At 39.4% G+C, this 24,269-nt stretch overlaps 1 protein-coding gene across 1 annotated transcript in view; it reads left to right on the plus strand.

The window, feature by feature from the left end:
* The first annotated feature begins 2,809 nt into the window (after positions 1 to 2,809).
* The window catches only part of GPM6A (glycoprotein M6A), a 340,519-nt gene continuing 319,059 nt past the window's right edge, over positions 2,810 to 24,269 (plus strand). Inside the window, exon 1 of the mRNA XM_032328798.1 lies at positions 2,810 to 3,052. Within this exon, the coding sequence (XP_032184689.1) occupies positions 3,049 to 3,052 (4 nt within the window). The 5' untranslated portion in view covers positions 2,810 to 3,048. The remainder of the gene's footprint in view (positions 3,053 to 24,269) is intronic.

The following is a 24,269-nucleotide window of genomic DNA, read 5'->3' on the forward strand; positions in this document are numbered from 1 at the left end:
TGTATCAACTCTTAAGCTTCTGGTGGGTGAGTCCGGAGATCTACTTGTCTTGTGGCCACCAATGACAAGCCTTCTACATGTGTCCCCTTGCTTATTAAACCTGCCACCTACTCATCTGGAGTGGTCTGCCTCTTTCTTCATTTCTCCCTGCCTCTGTGTACAGGGGCCAGGTTCAAATTTCACTTAGGGAGTACCTGAGGTTGAGTTAACCAACATGGAAGTCTCACCAGTCTCATAACTGGTGTCATAACTGCCAAATCCAAAGAGAGCGTTTCAGTCCTTATCTTATTGGCCCCGTCTGTGGTATCTAATCCAGTTGGCCATTCCTGTGGGGAAGATTACCCCACCTGGGTTCTTTCCCTAGCCCAAGAGCATTCTTTGCCCTCCTGTGTATGGACCCCTTGCCTACAACTATTAAATGTTTGTGTGTTCTAATTTCTCACTGTTGATGGTCTTTTTCTCTCAATTCTGCATTCTCCCTGAATGAATCAAATCACGATGATGCTGGAAAAGTATCTGAGACAGAAAACGCTCAACGCATGACCAGCAGTTACTCTCTGCCCACATCAAACCTTCGTATTTGCAGTAATATAATGTAATGAAGCATCTCCATTCACCTCAGAATTTAGCTAAAGCCCCAGTTGTGAGTTCAATGACTGGTGAGAAGCTTCATGTTCTAAAAAAGAAGTGGGAGTCCCATGCCCACGGGACTTGTGGAGAAGTGAACAAGACTGTGGGGCTAGAAATGAAGGAGGAGTGGAGAGATAATTTGGAGACTTGATAGACAATCAGCTGTGAGACATGAGAAAGCAGAAATGCTGGAGAATAGGCATTATGATTAGAACATAGAAACTGAGACAATGAATTACTTGACATGCTTAGTGAATGCCTGTATGAAATTACGTAATTTGTTACAACTCTGATGAGATAATGGCTTTTCTATACCTGAGATCCAGGATATTGATGCCCATTTATATGGTCACTGTAAGATTATGTAAACATCAAAATTCACTTACAATCAGCCAAAAGAGTAACAGCATCATGATTTAGATGGCAGTATATAACAAGTTATATTTTTAGTGTATTTCAAAATTCTTATAAGTCACTGAGAGTGTCTAAAATATTTATAGATTACACTCAGTGTTGGAAGATACCACCGTCTTACTCAAGCATGCAGCCATCCACACTGATACTGAGACACAGTGTTGTTAACTGGTCGAGATCCTGGGCTCTGGAGTGTTTCCACTCAGGTTTGAATCCCACCTTCTTGTTTATTACCTACGTGAATTTGGGCAAGTGATTTATTTTTGTGGGTCAGCCTCATCTGGAAAGTGGGAATAATCATATCTCCCTTCTAAGTTTGCTGTGAGAATTACATTACTTAATATAAAGCCCTTAGAACAGTGTCCTGCATTTTATAAACTGTACTTAATGTTATTATTGTCATTTTATATTTTGGAATCATAATACAATTCCATTAAGAAAAATAAAACTAGTTCTAATTTTTTAGACTTTTTTAGACTTGTAATGCCTTGAAATAGGTCCTTGGGAAGTAAGTGGCTGGTTATTTGTGGTGATCCAAAAGCTGTGTTTAGGAATTAATCTCCATACATTCATCATTTACCTTGATGGAACCCATGGATAAGTGTTACACTTTGCTGCAATCACAGTTCCTGTTAGTCAATCTCCAGAAACATGATGCATTTCTAAATGGTGTGTTGAACAGTTACAACTTCCATCGACTACTTCCTTTCCCCTCCCACAAGAATAACTTTCTATTCCCATTTGACTGAAATGCATTTCCAACACCCCTTCCAGGAGTGTACCTCTTCCATTATGTGAGAAACAGCTGTGCACATGTTTCTGTGCCATTTTAATGATATGCTCTGCATTTCTTCATGTCTTTCTGCTGAACATTATGTTCTTTATTTTTTGTATCACCTCTTCTGCATTAGGTAGCAACGTTCCTCAAGGTTAGTAACCTTGCTCACTTTATTTTTCCACATGTTTGTGGCATAGATTTGTATACTTTAGGCTGAGAAAGAAGCTTAAGACACTTTGGGGACAGATTTGCTGAAATTAACTTCTCCAGTCTGAAACCTGAAAGAACTAGGCCATTATAATTACATAATTTCTTTCCTTTCCTTTCTTTTTTTTTTTTTTTTTTAGCATGAAGGGACCTTAGAGATCCTATTTTCCAGATCCTTCGTTTTACAAATTAGGAAACTGAGTCCCTGTATATCAGCAGTAGAGCCAGATCACAATTCTTCCCCCCAGGCGGATAAGCCCAGTGTTCTTTCTGCAGCGTCAGCTCCCTCCTGGATTGAGTCATTTATTTTCCAGGTGACTTCTGCATATTATGGGTGGGTGTGTGTGGGGGGAGGGGCGCTTTTAGGACTTCACAGCCTTGCCAGGTCACAGAAGCCAACATATATAACATAGAAAAAAGAAGAGAGATTTAATATAAAATAAAAGGAGAATTTTCTTTTCCTCTTGTCTTCAGTAATATCGTTATTAAGGGAAAAAAAAAAAAGAAAAGAAAAGAAACACCACACGGTATACTTAAGACAAGAGACGGTCTTAGGGAATGTAAAATCACCCTATCACATCTGTCTCTTCTGGAATGATCTGTTCCTAGTCCCTCCGTTAGGGGTTATTTTGGCCACAGTGTCCCCGGTGGGGGGCCGAGACCAGGCGTGCGTCCGCGGTGTGTATTCCGCGTTGCGGGGCGGGGTGGGGGGAGGCGTCTGCACGTGGCCGGCGGCTCAGCGAAAGGGGGCGGGGTGGGGGGCGCGGGGAGGAGAGCGCGCGCGAGGGGCCGGGCAGTAGCCATTAGCCTGACGAGGCAGGTGGGAAAAGGGAGGGGTCTGCGCGTCCTCAGAGGCTCTGGGAACCCCGAGACCCGCTCCGCCGGGAGGGGTGAGGCTGCCACTCGCCGCGGCGCCGGGAGCTGAGGAGCGGCGGGGAGAACTTGGTCACTCGCGCCCGTCTGAGGCCGCTCGTCCAGGGACGTGGGCCCCGCGCCGCCGCGCTGCAGGACGTCGGGCCATGGGTGAGTGCGCGGGCGGGCCGCGGGACTGGGTGGCGCGGACGGCGAGCGGACGTGGCTCGGCCTCCCCGTCGGGCGCGGGACCTCTCCCGGGCGCGGGGCGGCGGGGACCCGGCGGAGGGAGGCCCGCGGGAGGCTGCGCCGACGCCCCCGGCCGCGAGCGCGCGGGGACGGCGGCCCGGGGGCTCCGCGCTCGGCGCCGGGGGAGCGGCGTGGGGAGGCTGAGGGGGCGGGCGTGCCCGGGGACCGCCGTCCGCTCGCGCCCCCGCGCCGCAGCGTGCGGCTCGGGGAGCGAGTTGAGGTGGGGCGCGAGGAGCGGAAACTTCGCACAACTTCCATTCGCACAGGTTTCCGCGCGGGAGGGGCCGGCGCGGGGCGACCGCGGGGACGCTGGCGACGCGTCCCCGTCTCGGCTGAGTGCCGCATTGGCACAAAAGGTTGGAAGTTGAGGCCGAGGGCCGGTGGGTTCTGCCTGCGCCCCAGCGGGGCTGGGGGCGGCGGAGCTGGCGCAGTCCAGCCCTGCGCGAGCTTCTGGACGGGGTCCACTGCCGCGGAGTTGGGCGGCCGCCGCGAGGCACGGCCCCAGGAATGTGGCTGGGTGGGGTGCGGGGGTGCGGGGGTGGCGGGGTGGAGGGGGTGGGCGAACCTGGTGCGAAACCATCGATCCAGACCCGGCGCGAGGAGCCGGTCCCTCGGGGAGAGTTCGCGGAGCCGCAGCGAGGGGCGGGAGAGGAGGCACCCGCGCCCTCCCAGACGCGCTTCGCTCGGCCGGGGGGACCCGCGGGGTCGCGCGGCGCTGCATTTGCCGGGGACCGATGAGCGAGCCGCCCGCAGTCGGGTTTACTATTCCGCGCCCGCACTCGCATTTCTTCGCGTCCGAGTCCGTCGCGCGCCCCTCCCCCGGCCTCTCCCTTGTCCTTTGTTGGAAAGGATTTCTTCAGGGGACAGGAGGCTTCGGGATCGACGTGCTCGGGTTGAAATTCCTAAGTTCCCACAGACTCAGGGGTTAGGGGATGCTCGGACTGCTAATCGGCGGAGTTTATACACACTGGCCAATTTAGGAGAAAGGGAAAAAGAGAAGGCTGAGGACATTTTTGCCTATGAATGTGAGTTGTGGTCAAGACATTCATAGTCCCTTTTTGCTTGACCCGGAAGTCTTAGAAAGACCCATTTTGAGGGCCTTTGAATAAAGCAGTGTGGCAAAGGATCTCCAGAATGCAGATCTGTCTTTAGAAGTTTTCTGAAATATTGGAATATTTCCAAGTTGAAAAGGAAAGATAAAACATTTTCCCAAGTGTGCAGAAAGTATTTCAGGTTTGGTCTTCCATGCTTTTTTTCATTGTACATGAGAATGTAAACTCTTGTGAGTATAACACACGGAGGGAGAAAACTCTTAGGAATGGAAAGCCGAAATAATTGACTTAATGGAATTTACTCATTTACCCCACTAAAAGCACTAAGATACAATTTGTATCCAATGTACAAGTCTCTAGAAAGAATGAAATCATTTACCTTGTAACCTTAAGCTTGAGGGGACTATCTCTGAAACAAACGGTAAGTTACTCTTAATTTTGAAGTTAATTGTTTCTCTAGCTTGCATTTCCACACTGTAATGAAAACGGTTGGTCCTGAATTTTACTTCAGTAGCCCTTGGATAAATTAGCCATGATCCCTGTTACAGGAAGCTGTTTTTATGGAAACAAGGTGGAGCTAACACCTGAGCCCTTAGGGTAATCCTGAGCTTGGTCTCTAACTCTTACAGATTCTCCTCCCTATTTGTAATCTGACAGACACCTAAAATTTGTCTCCACCTTCTTCACTTAACACATTACATTTTTCTTATTGAGATTGAAATCACTAAGAACTCAAGTTGGCTAGTAAGAGAGAGTAGGTAGAGCAAGCGAGTGAGAACCCAGGGGTCAGGGAGTAGAGAAAACTAGTATGTAGCAACAAAGTGAGGTCAAGATGCCAAGACTCAGGACAGTGGCCCACACCCTCAGTGCAGAAATAGGAAGAGCCACCGACCAGATAAGGGCTGATGAGAGACGGAAGGAAGGAATTATGTACAGAAACTAGAGAGAAAACTCTTCGTCAATTAAGGTTATCTTTCTCCTCTTCTTTTAATTTACTTGTGAAAAACAGAGAATGTTAGTCAGAATTTCTTTCATTTAGTGATAGCAGGGGGTGAGGACGTTGGAGTCCATACTGCTAGGATGAAGGGGAAAACAGTGTAGGAGAATGCCTGGGTATGCCAGGAAGCTGAATCCATCTTTTTCTGGTGTCATGACAACCGAAATTTATCATTTATAGAAAGGAAGATGGTGCTATGGGAGTGAATATAGCAATCAATTCTTGTTTGACTCAGAAGAAATCCATACTCTAGCATTGTAGAAGAATGAGGGTAATTGGTTAATCAAATATTCTGAATAATTTATACTTATATCTATAATGCACAAGGCTAATTCTCAAAAAAAAAAAAAAGGAAAGGTTATTTGCGAAGTGGGCAAATTGAGATTTTGGCATCTCTTGCTTCCTTATTTTATTTTCTTTCCTCAGTGATGCCTTCAGCTTATCTAGCTATGCAGCAGGGTTTTTCCTCTGCCCTCAAATATTGCTCTACAGAAGGAATATGATGAAGTGTTTCATACTAAAAAAATGCAGGACTAACTCTTTGCCAAGAGTATTTGCATTTTAGCTTCAAGGCCAACTTTGACCTGCAAGCTTCTAATAGTGAGATAGGTCCGGAGTATTTTTAATTTCTCCTGTAATTACATCACCTGCTGCTCTTTGTTTTATTTAAAACATGATATTGGACATTGTTCAGTTCCAGAGGTTATTGTGGGAAGTTTCATGGAGGGAGTAGTATTGAACCTGATGGGGGGGGGGGGATGTGAAAGGGTTTGGTAAGAGAAGAGGTGTTCTAGATAGGACAATGGGTCTTTTCTCAAAGCAGGAAGGAAATCAGTTTTAGGGAGTAGTAAGACATAGAGCTGAGTTGACAGAATGGACTTGATTTTGGAGAGCCTTCAAAAGTAACCAGAGGAATTTAGAATTTACACGATAGGAAACAGGGAGTCATGGAGGGTTTTTGAGCATAGAAGAATTACAGTGAAATTAGTGCTTAAAGGAGATCAATTGATCAGTGTTGTTTAATTTAAAGGATACATTGGAGAAGATAGACCCAGAAGATAGACCCAGTTGTCAAAGTAATCCTGAAATGATACGACATATATTTAGACCAGCCATAGTGGAATAGTGGTGACAGGGGAAATGAATAAAAAAGATAGATGAAAGATACTTCTAATGAGAAATCTATAATATCAAATGATTGAGCAACATTGAGGAAAAGAATGTATCAAATATATATCAAATAAGGATATCAAAAAAGTATATGTCAAATAATATCAAATCTCTGAAGATGTGAAATATTAAAAACTGGGGAAATAATGGGTCCCTTGATAGAATATTTAAAGGCTTAACCCAATGCTTTATTTTCCCGATGCTCTGGATGGAAGATTAATTTCATTTTTGGGATGTTAATTAAGAGGTGATAGCTAGACATGTAAACCCAAATATTTAGTTGGAAATACATAATGAGAATTTAGTAGAGCACAGGAACAAGAAGGAAAACAAAGATTTGAGGGTTATCAACCTCTAGTGAGAGGTAAACCCGCACAATGAATTAACTGTTTGAAAGTTAATATATAAGGAGTGCTAGTTGAGGGATCGCCAAAGAAAGGATAAACACCTGCAGGAAGAGCAGTGAAATGTGACATCTTTCACATTCAGCTTTAGATCAAGGAGTCTAAATTTCGATGAGAAGAAAATCAGGCGGAAATATTTTGTTCTTACTCAGTTTCAATAAATTTGGACATGGTTAAGGATCTGTAAAATTATTTGCAAATTTAGGTAAAGAATAATGAAACATGGTATTGTCTTGAACTCATACTAGCTTTAGGAAAAATATGGCCCCGTAGAGGTAAGTTATGAACAGGGTATAAAGAGCCAGGATTTGAAGCAGGAGAAACAGAACAGATGATAATGCTTTATATCTTTGGGTGGGTCATGTGAGTCTTGGGGATTCTGTTTTCCCTTTTGTTTGATGAGGGAGTTGGTAAGATTTGATACGTTAATGTAGCTCGGATCTTGATTCGGTAACAATTAGAGGGAAAAACATGCGAAGAAGATAAAGTTGAGCTATTCCCATTAAGCAAAATAAGAGCAATTTAATGGCATTAGACTACTCGGTAAAACTTTTTTCTTTTTTTTTTAAGAGAGGAAGAGAGAGTGGGGGAGGGGCACAGGATGAGGGAGAGAGAGAGAGAGAGAGGGAGAATCTAAAGCAGGCTCCACATGCCGGATCTCTCAACCTGAGATCACAGTCTGATCCAAAATCAAGTGCTGGGAAGTTTAACCGACTGAGCCAACCAGGTCCCCTATTAGGTAAAACTTTTAAAGGTCATCTGGCCTCTGGTATGTTACTCTCCTTGGAAAATTTTAAAAGTCTTATAGTCTGAACCTGAATAGAGAAAGATAAACTGATGTTCTGGTTATCCTTGCTACATAACAACTGTCCCCCAAACCAACGAATTAAAACAACAACTTATTATTAACTCTCATGGCTCTGCAGACTGACTGCTGAGCAGTTCCTGTTGAAGTCTGATGCCTTTGCAGTCTCGTATCTGCTGGGAATGCAGGCAGCTGAAGGCCTGACCGGGTTGGTTGTCTAAGGTAGCTCCCACATATTGGCAATTGATGCTAGCTCTTGGCTAGGAGTTCATTGGGGCTGCCTTCAGGTGACTTGGGCTCTTCACAGAATGGCAGCTGGATTCTGAAAGGCAGCATTCCTAGGACAAGTGTTCCAGGAAACCGGGTGGAAGCTGTAGGGGAGGGGCATTGGGTCTCTCCTCTTGCTTTGAGGAGCATTTCTACAAGGAGAGAAAAAAATGGTAGTAGCCAGTTAACTGATCTCATTTCTAAAAAAGATGTCTTAGAAGTGTGCTTTGCCATACAGACCTCATCAGGTTTACAAGGGAAAATTTGAAGTAAGGTTTTTGAAACACATATGATAAAGGACTGAATCTTTAATTAGAAATATGAAGAAATCTAGGCAGTCACACTAAAATTTCACAGCAGAACATTAGAGTGTGGAAATTCATGCCTGGGTGCAAATGTGTTAGGAGGGTGCTGGGAGAAGATCTACTTAAAATAATTTCAAATAATCTCAGTCTTTCTTATTTTAATTTAAATCTGAAGTTTCTAAAGCTATCGTGAATTACTATTTATTTCACTTGGAATTTAGTTTGTGTCATCAATTGGAATATAGGTCAGTAAATCTTTTATTTAATATCCTTTAATTATAATAAACTAAACGCTTTGTGATGAACTGCTCAGAAGCTTGCTTTAATTTTCAAAAACATATTAATTATACAAAACATAATTTGAACTGGTGGAATGTTGACTAAAAATAAGTATAGGCTTAAGTATTCTCATTTTTGGAACATATGTTTCCAAATCAAAGATTTAAGATTTAACAAAACTTTAAATGTAAATTCTCATTTTATCATTTTTAACTGGAGAGGGGCAGAGTTGTCATTTCTAATACAAAAATATAGGGCTTTCTCCTAGACAACTGAGAAGCAAAAATTAGGGTGAATGAGATGGGTTTAAACTCAAGGACAGAATTAGTTTCAACCTAGAAACTTAGTGGCCTTAAAAAAGAATTAGATTCTGACTTTCAACTTGGTTGATTTGAGGTCGTTCTATTTTCAACTACTTGACAAGAGATGAGGAAATGAGGATAGGTGATGTGAAGTCATATACTTGATGCATACTACGCTATACAACAAACACAACCAGATCTTCCCAAGAAATAAAGACTTGACCTACATAACCAGTATAATCAGAATAATGCATGAGGAGTCCAAAGGTAATATGACATGTAGTTAAAATAAATTCTTTAGTTTGTTAAGATCACCTGTCTAATAGTCACTCACTACTTGCGGCATAATGTATAAGATATGCCAAAACTATATAATAGCAAAACAAGTTATCTCTTGCTGTTTCCACACAATTTCTTGTTCTAAGGCCTCTAATTGTATTGTCTCATTAGAATAACTTAGGGAATATATTATGTTCCAATTCCTGGGTCCCACTGCCAAGATTCAGGTTGAGAAGGTTTGGGCTTGAGAAATGGACCTGCAGTATAACATGTAATCTAGCGTTTTGAGGAGGGAAGTTTGGGATATGATTTTAGAAATAACCAATACAGAACGCCTGCCTCTCCTTCACCAAGCCAACCGAGCTACAGTTGTAAGTGTTACTCTTTTATTTGTATGTGTAATATATTACATTTAATCCAGTTCCTAACTCTAAAAAATGTTACCAAGAGCTATGCCTTGGGATTGCTGTTACATTTCTGTTTCTTTTCTCCCTTAAACTTGCTAGGTCTCTAAAGGTGTTGCCTGTCTCTTTCTGTACCAGTCACTCTGTAGCCTTATGATGGGGTCATGCTCTCCAGAGATGACTGAAACTCATCCCCTGAAGGTTGCTTATGATTTCTAGTCTCATGGCTTCAAGTGTTTCTGTGTTCATAACTCCCAAACTGGTATTGCTATACACAGCTGTCCCCTACCTCCACCCACAGTCCCTTTACTCCCTCAAACTCAGTATGTGCAAAACTGAATTAATTACATCCTTCCTGTATCTAAATGGTTCTCACCTCTTTCCTTTTCTTGATGACTCTTGGATACACCTGGCCTTGAGGATGTAAGGTTCTAACTTCTCTTACCATCCACACTGTTTTATCATACATCATGAACTTTGCTTTCATTCAGCTCCTCCCCCTCCTGCCTGGGTTCTGGTGGTCTTTCCTGTGCAAGTTACTTCCCCTCTTCCATTCCCCGAAAATCATCCCCCTTTGTGGATCAGCGCACTCCATTCAAACACAGCGCTTACACGCCGTTTACCCTCACCACTGCGATTCCTGCTGTTCCCTTTCATGCACTTTTTCCCTAAACAAAAGAAACTACAAACCAATTTCTTCTATTCACCCTTAGCTTTTTCTTACCCCCCAATTATCTAATCATGCTCATTTTGCTCCTTGCCAGGCCCTTTCTGTTTCTTTGTTTTTTGTTTTTAAATTTTTTAAAAATTTCTTTTCAGTGTCCCAGAATTCATTGTTTATTCACCACACCCAGTGCTCCATGCAAAACGTGCCCTCCATAATACCCACCACCAGGCTCACCCAACCCCCCACCCCCCTCCCCTTCAAAAACCTCAGATTGTTTCTCAGAATCCACAGTCTGTCATGGTTCATCTCCCCCTCCCGTTTTCCCCAACACCCGTTCTGTTTCTTCATGGAATTGCAAAACTCTGACGCTTGACTTAACTTCATTAGCATGACTTAAATATATTTCCTGTGTGAAAACTCCCCACCCTGTGCCCAGCTTAGTGTTTCCCGAAGTATGAGGTACATACTAGTGAGATGCAAAATGTTTTTATTTTATGTATTTAACAAATACAGTATTGAATACTGTATTTGTAGGTGCTTTGTGAGTTCTTAATGATTCAATCTTTGTTAACAGTTCTATTATATAGATATTATTATCTTCATTTTTACACAGAAATTTTAAATAATTTGTGCAAGGTAATGAAAGTAGTAAGCAGTAGAGAGGGTATCTGAGCTCAGTCTATGCTCCCAAACACTACGTTATACTCTTTCCTTTTTAGGTGGGCATGATTTTTTAGGTGGTTCGAAGACATGGCATCAAATAAAACTGAAGGTTACAATGATAAAATTATTCTCATCTCAATTTTCTTTCAATTCTTTTGATTAAATCAAGAAGAAATCCTAATTTAGTGCTACTAATTTTATGCAAATCACAGCAATTACCTTAACAGATCTCCATTTACATAACATGATAATGCATCGTGGTTTAAATAAAGTGACACACAAGTTAAAAAATGGCCAGGGACTCCCAGGTGGCTCAGTGGGTTAAGTGTTGTCTTTAGCTTAGGTTATGATCCCAGAATCCTGGGGTCAAGTCCCACATTGGGCTACTTGCTAGGTAGGCAAGGAGCCTGCTTTTCCCTCTGCCTTCCTCTCTTCTTGCTTGGGCACATTCTCCCTCTCTCTCACTAATAAATATATAAAATCTTAAAAAAAAAAAAGTTAGGTATTAGATTTTGGGATGCTTGGGTGGCTTAGTCGTTAAGTGTCTGCCTTCTGCCCTGGTGGTGATCACAGGGTCCTGGGATTGAGGCCCACGTCAAGCTCCCTGCTCAGCGGGGCGTCTGCTTTTCCCTCTTCCACTCTCCCTGCTTGTGTTCCCTCTCTCACTGTCTCTCTCTCTCTCTGTCAAATAAATAAATAAATAAATAAATAAATAAAATCTTAAAAAAAAAGTCAAATAGTTAAAAAGTACCAATGATATTTCAGGCAATTCCTTTTATAATAAAGGGAGGGCAGGCCCTAGACTTTGCGCACTTGGTAGTCCCTGTTTTTAAGATAGGAATTACTGATTATTTATTTATGGTAGAGATTTAAAGTTTTATTGGCAATATGTTTTACTAAAAATGAAAACTGTTTTAAAACATGAAGTAAATGAGAGTAATGATGGTATTGATATGGGACAAACTATATAACCTGGAGGCAGTTTGGTGCTGAAGAAGTAGTTAAAACAAGTATTTCAATAAATTCTTCTTCTAATTCATCCACATGGAGCTTGGGCATGTTTGTCACTGAACCTTCTGGGCCCTTGGGAATAATACCATCAATATCTCTCTTACAGGGATGTTTATAGGGGGAAAAAAGGATATTTGAAAAGAGTCTTAAATATAATAAATGCTCAGTCAATTGTTGCACTTTTACACATCGTTAGGTAATGAGGTAAAAACTGTGAGTAGGGCACACAAATGCCTGCACAAAAACCCTGCATCCGATGGAAGTCTGTCTTTCTGTATGCTCTCAGTGTCTTATCTCTACAGCTGTTATGGCACTTACTGAACACAGGAATGTGTTTTTTTCCTTCCCCGTTATTTGAGGTCATTCCAGAACTCTGAAGGCAACAACTTTTAGATAATTGGCAAAGAAACCAACAAACGTTCTTACCGTTAAAGTGTTTGTCTAGTATTGCCTACCCTGCTCCCTTAGTAGAAAAGTTACAGAAACACAAAATTTCACTCCTATTTATGTAAAATTTACTTAGGACTCATCAGGGTAGGAGACAGGGAAGAAAGCAAAGGTGTGGAATGAGGGTTCTCTGTCCAGAACAGAGTTAAGGATGCTGTCGTGGGAGGGATTCAACGCTGGATCAGAGCCCCTGATGAGATGAAAAACATGAAGGCAATAAGGATCTAGAAGAATCTGCTGAAAAGCAGATGAGATAATTGGCACAATGTCAGGAGAGTCAAAGGAGAATAGCATTTTTGTGTGTGCGTGTGTGCGTGTTTTAACAGTTTATATATTTATTTGAAGGCGAGAGAGACCGAGAGAGCAGGAGCTAGGAGGAGAGGGAGGAGCAGGCTCCTTTACATGGGACTTGATCCCAGGACCTGGGATCAGAACCTGAGCCAAAGGCAAATACTTAACAGACTGAGCCATCCAGGTGCCCCAGGAGAAGAGCGTTTTGAGACATGAACGATGTACAGTATTCAGTACAACCGAAAGAAGAGAGCAATGTCCTTTCCTTTGTCTAATGGCTTTTTTGTTGCTATAAGCCTGTCAAAATGAAAGTGTTTTTTATTAAGAGGTGGAGATACAAGCCTCCTCTCATGGAGCATATTTCGAGAACCACAAGCAAAACAGGAAGGACGGAAGGGAGAGAGAGAGAGAGAGAGGGAGGAGGAAGGAGTTGAGAAGAGGCTTAAGGGACCAGGAGAGGGAAGCGAGAAGGAAGGATAAAACAGGTTTAAATCGATCCGAGGTCAAGTGAAAAGTTTTTTATCAGGTAGGAAAGAATGAGAAGAATTGCTTCATGTTTTGAGAAAGAGGGGAATGATCTAGGGGAGAGGCGTAGACTGAGAAGCTACAGAAATGACAGAATCCCCGAGCAATGTATTATATAAATGGTTAATAATATGAACGTACTTTGTATTACTTAAACAGTTTTTAAGGTAAACAAAATACTATTTTGTCTATAAAAATGTTTGATGGCATTTGCAGATTTTTTTTTAAATGAATACACTTCTTGATTGTTTTAAGTTGTGTGTTTGTTCAGTCAAGATGTAACTTGTCTGTTTTGACAAGTGTATTGTGTTTATTTTTCTTACATTTCATTTATAGAGACTATTTATACCTTTCATACTAAGAATATGTAGATAAATATATGCTCTATATTCGAAAAGTTATGTGAATCAGCAGAGATAAAGCATATCGTGGCTAAATATTTACTAAGCCAGCAATCAGGAGGTAATGGCTCTTGTCCCAGCTCAGTTGTTCTTGATCTGTGCTGCTTTTTCCCTCTGTTGTAGATGAGAGACGTGTGTTCAGTAGCCTTTAAGATTCTCTGCAGCTCTCAATGCCTGTAAGCTGGGGGTACCTGGTTGGCTCAGTCTGTAGAGCTTTAGAATCCTGTTCTCTGGTTCATGAATTTGAGCCCCAGGTTGGATGTAGAGATGGAGAGATAGATAGATAGATAAATGCTTGTGAGCTAATAAACAAACAAGAAAATAAATAAATACAAGACACTGGTGCCCACAACCTCATCAGATTATTAAAGAGGATAATTGTATACTAGTGTTTCTCAGAACTGCAAACAGACCTGTCCTTCTTAGTAATTTCTTTTTGGTTTCAACCTAGACTTTCTAACAGAGAAGACTCTTAAGAGTTCAACCAGAAGATTTTGGTATTTTTCTTTTTTCAAGCCTTTTGCTTTTGTATATTTACCAAGTGAAAATAAAGAAATAGTTGAAACAAAACAAGCATATAATATTGCTAGGAATTAATTGGGGTTTCATTAGGGTAGGTTTCCCACTCATAATTCATTAAATACTATTATTTATGTACATTATTAACATATATATTATAGTATTGAGACATTATTAACCTATTACATAGTAATTACAGGTGTGTATTATAATACACATTATTAATATATAATAACAACTGTATATTGTATTACTAATAAGTGAGGGAACTAGTTGATATATTTCAACATGTAAATTTATATTGCTTATGCTGGTAGCATCCTAAACTTTTGAAATATATTATTGCGTGTATGTCTTTGTGTGTATGTGGGCAGGATCCTTGTTTCTGCATTTTGTTTGATTTGTTCAATTTTTATGTGTGTGAGTGCAGTGTTCTGTGAGGTTGTCACAATGAAAATGGAGTCATTTTGAAGTTCCTAAGAATGCTATTTTATCCATTGGCAGTGTTCTCTGGAGGTAAAAATTATAGCCATGCTTAAATCCTAGTCTATAAGTCCCAAACATCCAAACATTTTTGAAAAGAAATATCAAGGCGTAGAGAAGAAGATACCTAAAAATGTAAAATAAAATACAAAAATAGAATATAACTCATTGCTGGTTTATTCTTTTTGGATGTAATATTTTGTGTTTGCTATTTCTTTTATTAAAGAAAAAAACATAAGGATGCAAAAGAGAAGTGCTGAGATGGAGCTGTTTTCAAAACATTCTGAAGACCAAATACACAGTACTGTATTTTTTCTATTATTGAGATAACTCAAATGGGATTTCAGATAAGTCAACCATGAGCTTGAGACTTGAAGCTCAGATAATGAACATTGGGTGCTAAGGGAGTTTTCTTCATTCCCATTTCGGGTTTTCTACTCAATAGTTCAAAAAGGACAAAAATTCACAACAAGGAGGTACTGGATACAAGACACATATGTAACAAGATTATCTGTTATTGTCCCTGTTTTACATGGTATATTCCTGTCAAAAAAAGGATTTACAAAGAAGAATACAATTTTGTTTGTTAATTGTACATGAGAAAGTAAATTCACAGTGACAAGTCTCTAGAAAGGAAAAGGCCAGAGCAGCTATTAATATAAGTGCACAAGTTGTTAAGTAATTTGTTCCTTAGGTATAAATGAAGTAGAGATCACTAGAAAAAATATAGTGTTATTAATTAGTTCCATTAATTTCACCGCACTTAACTCAGTGGACTTCTCTTTACATAACATGATAAATATGTGGTTTAAATAAACAGACATAAAGTAACGTTCAATTCAAAAGAGTTTAAAAATATTTTTAAAATATCAATGATAACACACATCTCATCACATTCTATTAAAATCATTGTTGTGGCAGAATCTTTGTACCCAGGGCTACCAATACCTCTGTGGTAAAAGAGTATCATGTACTGGAAATCTGCTAAGAAAGTAGTCGTAAGCATTCTCTCCATTAAAAAAAAAGGTAACTATGTTGGATGAATGTGTTAATTAATTGAATTGTGGTTCGTTATTTCACAATGTATATATATGTCATGTAGTAAACTTGAAATATATACAATCGTATTTATCAACTGTACTTCAGTAATGATGAAAATTTATGAAAATAAAAAAAAACTAAAAAAAAAAGAATACTTCTCCCCCCAAAAGCAGCCTCTTAAAATTACTTCAGTATTCATACGACTGAACAAATAGATTTTAGGGGTCTACCCCATGCTCACCTTGTTTTGTGCACAGTGACATAGTGAGAGATGCGGAGTAAGGGTAATTCCTGTTCCAGAAGGATTTACACATTAATTACAGATATATAACTTGCACCCAGAAAACTATTTCAGAATTTTATAAGATTAGATAATGGATGTCTAGATTAAATATAAGGACTGCTAAAACCATTGGTCAGGAAAGGAACAGACCAGGGGAGGCTGCAGCCATCCCCGTAAGCTTCCCAGATGAGGACCTTGAAGAGGAGCTGGGTGTACTGTGACGTCGTCATGAAGTAGGGCAGTGGTGGTGTGGGCACAGCCCAGGAGGAGCAGGAGTGAAGGATGAGGGAGGTGGAGGTGGGAGGGGGATGGGGGATGCCTTGGGACCCCCCCCCCCCACCTCGCCACCAAAATCTGCTTCCCTCAGCTTCCTGGTATAAAGGCTACTAATTTTTTCCACCCACCATGACCACTGGAATGGGAGATGAAGTCACAACCCAACAGAAGGGTTTCTAGGCAGGATAAGCATGATGTGAATGGATCCCTGGGGTGAGCAAAGTCAGGTTCCACGTGTCACAGCACCCCATCCTTCTGTTGCCTCCCTCTGGTGCTCCAACTGCAAACCTTCTCATTGTCCTTGCCCAGCCCTTACAGCCGTGTCCTGTTTGCTCTTCTAGTCCAGCCTGTCATTACCTCGTCTCTGTTCAGTCGTGGCCCATGCTCTAGCCACTCTCCACAGCTCTTCTTGGTTCCCTTAGCTCTTTGTCTCAGTTCATCTAGACTCTTGCAACCTAGGTGGGAAGAAGGCTTGATACGAGAACGGAGAAAGTGGTTCTGTTACACGATCATGCAGTTGTGGCATTTCAGAAGGGGAGTGATAAGGAACTCAGCTGACTTGTTACGGATGTAGGAGAAGGGAAGGACAGATGAGAAAAAAGGAGAAGAAAAGCTATCTTTCTGTCTGTTATAGATGTAAAGATTGTGTTAGAATACCAACCACAAGAAGCTGGTATTCTGAGGAGAGAAAGTCGTCTTCAAAGACAAGCACAAACTGGAAATATTTACAATCCAGGCAGTTGCTAATTAATTAAATTTAATGTATCAAATCCTTGTTATAAAATAAGAGGATGATGTGGAATGATTTTATCAACCCAGTGATGCAGGAGTGATTTGTTGATCTGCTTATCTGAACTGATGTGTTGTTACTTCCTGCTCTCTCCCCCTCCTTAAAAACTGCAAAACAATGAACTTTCCAGATGAAGGACTCTTTTACTAAGATTATGCAATAGGCTTCTATGTAAATTAATCCTGCAAACAAGTTTTTAAGATCTAATTTCCACCTCACTCCCATGATGTATCAGAAATTTATAAAATTTGACCCAAAAATGTAAGGATGTCCACTTAATTATAAATGAAATAATTTAATATAACATAATTATAGATTATAACCCAGTGGGCTATTTTGATGACCTAAGTTAAGTTAAAAAATAAAAAATCTGAAAAATTATTTATTTATTTATTTTAAAAAAGATTTTATATTTAAGTAATCTCTGTACCCAACATGGGTCTCGAACTTACTACTGTGAGATCAAGAGTTACATGCTCCATCGACTGAACCAGGCAGGCAACCCTGAAGAAATCTGAAACTTTAGGTACCAGAGAATGTGATATAGTTATGTGGTGGTAATGATAGGATACCGACAGTTTTTAAAATATCACAAATAATATTTATTAAATATTTATTATATTATTAATTATATTAATATCTATTAAATATTAAGTAAATATTTATTCAGCATTATGAACTTTTACCTATTTCCTCCCTATTTTTGATACTTAATATGTATGATTTAATTGAAATAAAAGGCAAAGAAGAAAGATCCCTTTCTCTTCACACCTTAAATTTCACATTCTTACTTTCACTGTCTCTAATTCTGGGGCTGTCTTCCATTTCCTTTTTTTTTTCCTCCCCCACCACCCTATTTCCCCCTCTTTCTTGCTTTTTCTTGGTTTTTAAGATTGATTGATTAATTAATTAATTTGACAGAAAGAGAGAGAGAGAGAGAGAGAGAGAGATCACAAGTAGGCAGAGAGGCAGGCAGAGAGGGGGGAAGTAGGTTCCCTAGTGAGCAGAGAGCCTGATACAGTGCTCGATCCCAGGACCCCAGGATCATGACCTGAGCTGAAGGCAGAGGCTTTAACCCACTGAGCCCCCCAGGTGCCCTTTTCTTGGCTTTTAGAGTTTAAAAAAATGATGACTGTTTGAAGCAAAGGCTATTATCCATGTGGTTGAAAAACTCAGTTCTCTCCCATCTTCTCTGTAAAAGACTGACCCAAAGCAACATAAAATAAAATTCTGCGTAATTAAAACAAAACATTCTGGCTAGGTAAGTTTTAAAAAACGAATTGGGCATCTGTAACTATGTTTTGTTTTGTTTTTAAGATTTTATTTGGAGAGAGAGAGATGGATGAGCAGGGGAGAGGAAGAGGGAGAGGGACAAGCAGACTCCCTGCTGAGTGGGGAACCTGACTCGGGGCTTGATCCCACAACCCCCAGGTCATGACTTGAGCCAGAGTCAGACACTTTTCCCATCGGGATCCACTCAGGAACTCCTGTAACTATGTTTTGTCCCCCCCCCCCCCCATTCTCCACTGAAGCTTTCTTATTTTAGTATATGGTGCTACATGCAGGTGAATTTCTAGATGCAAATGTGTAGAGGGAGCATCTCCCCATCCTCGGCTGCCAAGTAGTTCTGGTGGGCGTGACTCTGGTCTTCCTATTCCTGCAAACACTATAGAATTGAGGTACAAGTAGCTGTTTGCTCTCTTCAAGCAGAGTCCTTCTGTTTCCCTTGTCAATGGCTTTCTTCTTCTGTCCCAGTGGCTGTAGCACACTGTTTATTTATTGGCTCTTTAGAATGAAAAAGTCTAGTCTTTGATCATTGACAATGAATCAGAGCAATGAGCCTGCCCATCACGGTACATTGGGTATAGTCTTTGGCTGTTAGGCTCTTGGCTGGTTTGCTGTACTTCACTGTCCAGAAAGTTGGAGAAATCTGGCTGCTTTGTTGGTTGTTTTTCTATTCTTATTAACACTTGCCAAACCTTTTGTCATGCATCTTTAGAACCATGACAGCTTCTGGGTCAAATTTCAGTTTTGATCACTGCATCTTTAGAAGTAAAGCTAAGAACTAAAATAGCCATTTCCTTCTCAGTGATTGCAGTGGACATGCTGGTTGTTGAAGTCATGGCAACAAGTCCTGCTTACGATCTTCTAGGCATCCCAATTGAGTTTTTTAGCCTTTGAATATATAACCACAAAAAAAGTTGGATCTCCTAGGGAAAATGAATACGTCCTTTTATAGGAGAACAACTTCATAGAGTTAATTAAGCATTCTTTTCTAATGTTCATTTCTGAACTAAGCTAGAAATTATTTGCACTCCTTCCTTTTTTCTTCCAGTTTTCATAATTAGCCTCTGAATGGACTTAATCTTTTAATTTTAAGATGATTAATTGCCAAGTTGTTGGGTGCCATTGCTTAGGTTACTAAGCTAAACATAACCAGCAATAACAAGGTGAAGTGCACTGAAGTTGTTATAATGGCAACAAATACTCAAGTTTTATTTTCAACAAAGACTCAGGACATTTTGTAGTCAATAATATTGTCTTGAGAAGAGCTATAGTTATTTCATTATTTCTAGAGAGATAGATTTGGGAAGGTAATTTAATTTTTTTGTATTAAATTTTTCTATTACACACAATACGAAGAGAAAAGGATATTTTCTCTTTTTACAAGTCACAAATACAGTTGATCCTTGGGCAACATGGGGATTAGGGGCACTGCCCCCCCAATGCAGTTGAAAATCCACATATAAATTTGACTCCCCCAAAACTTAACTAATAGCCTGGTGTTGGCTGGAAGCCTTACCAATAACATAAACAGTCGATTAACATATTTTCTATGTTATTGGTTTTATATACTATATTCTTATAATATATATACTATATTCTTATAATAACATAGGGTAGAGAAAAATATTAAGAAAATCATAAAGAAGAGAAAATAATATTTATAATATTGTACTGTTTTGGAAAAAAAGAACATATAAGTGGACCTCCTTGCACAGTTCAAACCCATGTTTTTTAAGGGTCAATTTGTAATTATAATCTGTCTGTGTGTAAAGGCACTTTTTTTTTTTTAAGATTTTATTTATTTATTTATTTGACAGAGAGAAATTGTAAGTACACTGAGAGGCAGGCAGAGAGAGAGAGAAGGAAGCAGGCTCCCTGCTGAGCAGAGAGCCCGATGCGGGACTCGATCCCAGGACCCTGAGATCATGACCTGAGCCGAAGGCAGCGGCTTAACCCACTGAGCCACCCAGGCGCCCCTGTAAAGGCGCTTTTGAGGCATAGAATTATAAAGTTTAGACTTCTCCCAGACAGGTTAATGGTGGAAAAAAGATTATTTTATTTTACTTTAAAAATCGACTTGAGCAGAATTTTATATTCTCCTGTTCATTAATTTCTAAGCAAACCAGAACAAATCACCTGGAAAAGTCATAGCATTGGGGCGCCTGGGTGGCTCAGTGGGTTAAAGCCTGTGCCTTCGGCTGAGGTCATGATCTCAGGTCCTGGGATCCAGCCCCACATCGGGCTCTGCTCAGCGGGGAGCCTGCTTCCCTTCCTTTCTCTCTGCCTGCCTCTCTGCCTACTTGTGGCCTCTGTGAAATAAATAAATAACATCTTAAAAAAAAAAGTCATAGCATTTTCATTCCTTTAATCTGATTTTTAAAAGTCTGTTTTAACCCCTTATAGTCACTGCTTTGGCTCATTTATTTTACTTGTTATTTTTAGGCATAATAATAATATGTACCTTTTGGACTTGCTGAAATGAGGGAATGTATGTAAAATAATTTAACAAAGCATTTGACCAAGAGATCATACTCAAATAAACACAGTCACACAGTTGATTATGAAGGTTAAGTTTGTCTTAATTTTTAGTCTTAAGTTTGTTTTTAATCTTGAACTCTAGATTTGAGAGTTTAAGACAAATTTCAAACAACGCTTATTTTTCAAAGGCAGTACACACTGTAGTTATGTGTTTTATTCAGGAATAAGCTGATTAGCTATTGCTTTTCTGGATAGAAAATATTCAGAGTAAGCTAGAATTAAGAGCAAGACATACTCAAAAGTGTTTGGGAGCAGCCCTGAAAAATCAGAATTTGGAAAGTCTATTTCATTTATTAAGCAATTTTTAAACTTATTATTTGCTAGACAGGATACTTAGTGCTGGATATTGTCATGATGAAGATGGATAAAATATGTTACCTGGTAGAGTGATAAAACAGTAGGAGTGTTAAGGTATATAGTTGCTGTAGCGAAAATTTGGATGGTGTGTGGGGACAGAAGACAATAGTTAAAATTCCTCCTAAAATCCAGTAAACTGGACTCCGAGAGGCAGTCGTTGTTTGAGCCATAAAACTTGAAAATAGTTTGCACTGACACAGGGATCAGTGTAAAGGCATTCCAGCCGGGGAGTCGTATGAATAAAGCATTGAAGTGGAAACAAGCATGAGGTGTTCAGTGAATTGTGAGCAGCTCCATTGACTGGAATGTGGGGATATGGGACGTATGCCTTGATCAAGAGGGCTGAAGAGGTAAATAAGAGGCAGATTAGGGGTCTTGGCTGACCGACTAAATAACTGAATGTTAGTGCAGTAAGCATGGGGAGCCACTGCTAGGGATTCATTTTGGGGGATAAGATACTTAGGTTTTTATTTCATTGAGAGCATTTTAAATGAATTTTTTAAGGTGCTTTCATTTGGGGATAACAAATAGATGATAAGTGGGAGATTAGAAACAACAGGAAAATATAAGAAACATAATTTTAAAGAATAGAAGTAAAAGATACCAAGTAAGAGACTATGAAAGTTCTAATCCAAAGGTGTCTTAAAAATAATTATGTCGAAGTAGCATTTATTGGAATGGAAAGATGGCTAAAGATTTGAAATTTCATTTTTAACATTTAAAGGAGAAAAACCATGGGATCATCTTCATAGATACATATTTAATAACATTTAATGTTAATTTATGGCAAAACTATAGCCAAGTTAGGAATAAAGTAGAATAAGTATAAACTAATCTATGATAGCCTACAGACTTCGAAGTGACATTACATTTCATGGTGAAATGCTGAGAGCAGCATCTGCAGTAGAGCTACCACGAGGACAGGGTGCTTCCTCTCACTGATGCTACTCTGCACCATCTTAGATGTCCTAATCAATGCAATCTGAAAAAGAAAATATAAGAGGAAAGATTGGAAAGAAAGAGGTAAATGTGTCATTAATCTAGATGATACACTTATTTATATATTAGATTAAAGAGATGCTACAAACAGAATACGAGAGACCAGCAAGGATGCCTGGCATAAAGTCAACATATATACTTAAAAGCATGCCTATGTGTATTGTACTAGTGTTGTATGGTAGCTACCCTTGTGGTGGGCATAGTGTAACATCTCAACTTGTGGAATCACTATGTTGCACACATGAAACTAATGTAACATTGTGTGTTAACTATACCTCAATGGAAAAAAAGATAAAACTAGGAAAGAGCATGCTTGTATGTCAACGGGCCAAAACAAATGTAAAAAAGTATTTAATTGACAATAGCAGAAATTCTAAAATAAATGTACAAATAAATGTACCAAAAATACATGATATTTTAATGGCAGGACATAAGTGTAAATACGTGACAAGATACATGTGGTTAGTAAATGCGAAATCTCATTTTTGGAAATATTCCAATTATTTGCATATAATTGTATAATTTCAAAGTAATTTCAATAATAGTCCCCAAGAATTTTTCATAGAAATAACAAACTGATTTTAAAACTCTGTATGGAAAAGTTATTTTCTACAAATTGTTGACATAATTCTGAAAAAGAAGGGAGAGTTGGATCAGGTTTTCTAAATATCTTGATTCGTTTTTTAAACTGTCATAATTAAAACTGAAGATTGAGCACTAAATAAACAGATAAATGGAACCCAGTAAGGTATCAAAAACAGATGCAGATATCTGTGTCCTTGCTGTATGATAGGAGAGGAATTACTAGTCAGTGTAAGACTGGGTAATTAATGTGTTGGGACAGCAGTTTTACATGTATAAGTAAGTTACTTATATGCCTCATGCCTACCTCTCTCTCATTCGACACATGAAAATAAATTCTAGATACATCTAATAGAGGGACCTAATAAGGATCTAATTGTGAAAACAATCTTAAAATTATGAAGACAAATAGAGGAGAGTAACTTCATGACACTGGTTTAGGGAAGGATTTTTAAAACATCGAGAGAAAGTAGCAATAATAAAAGAAATGACAGATTTGGCCATACCAGTGTTGAAAGTGTCTTTATAGTGAAATAAAAACATTTAAAAATACAGGCCGCGTTATAAAAGCTTAGTTTTTGAAAAAATATAAAAATCTTTCATAAATGATTAAGAACAAGGGAAAAGATAAACCAATGAGCAAAATAAAAGGCCAAGAATTTCACAGAAGAAGCTGTAGTTGTCCCATAGCTATATCAAGAAATGTTCCCATCTCTGATAATCAGAAAAAATCAAGTGTGTTCATGTGCGTATGTATGTGTGTGCCTCTGCATGTGTGTGTCTGTGTATGTGAGAAAGACAGAGAGAGATTGAGAAAAAAATGTAACCTGAGTAATCTTACACATATTAAGTAAATTGAATTAGTAGTTGTAAATCTCGCAGCAAAGAAAACTTCAGGTACACATGGCTTCAGTGGTGAATTTGACCTATCATTTAAGGAAAATATAATAGTGATTCTATCATGAAACTTTCTAGAAAAAGGAATAAGAAGAAGTACTTCCCAAGCCAGCATTACCCTGATGCCAAAGCCTGACAAGGACTTCCCAATAAAATAACACTACAAATTAGTCTTATAGATGCAAACATCCTCATGGAAATTTCAGTAAATTAAATATAATGTCTAAAACAGGAAAAATAAACCATATGGGCTTTAGACTAGGAAAGCAAGGCTGGTTTAACATTTGAAAATTAACCAGCATAATTCACCATGACAACAGACAAATGAAGAAAATATTGTCTACTTGTCTTAGCAGATGTTGTAAAAGCATTTGACAAAATTCATTATCCATTCTCGATAAAATTTCTTCACAAAGTAAGAATAGAAGCGAACTCCTTAACCTGATAAAGGACTTTTACAAAAATCCATACTTATTAGTGAAAGACTGAATACTTTTCTTCTAAGACTGGAAACCATACAGAGATCCCCACACCCAGTAAGTACTCCCCTTTGTCATTGTGCTGGAGGTCTCAGCCAGTACGACAAGAAAAAGAAGCAAAACTCCAATTTAGATCGGAAGGGAAGAAATAGACACTTTCTCTCTACAAATAATAGCATTATATATGTAGGAAGTCTGAATTAATTTATAAAAAAGTTATTAGAGTTAATATATGAGTTTAGTGAGGTTGCAAGGTATGTGATTAATATATAAAAATAACTGTGTTTCCATCTACTGGAAATTTATGTTTAAAAATAGTACCATTCAAGGGAGGTAGAA

This window comes from Mustela erminea, chromosome 21 (assembly GCF_009829155.1).
Source record: "Mustela erminea isolate mMusErm1 chromosome 21, mMusErm1.Pri, whole genome shotgun sequence".
Taxonomy (NCBI): domain Eukaryota; kingdom Metazoa; phylum Chordata; class Mammalia; order Carnivora; family Mustelidae; genus Mustela; species Mustela erminea.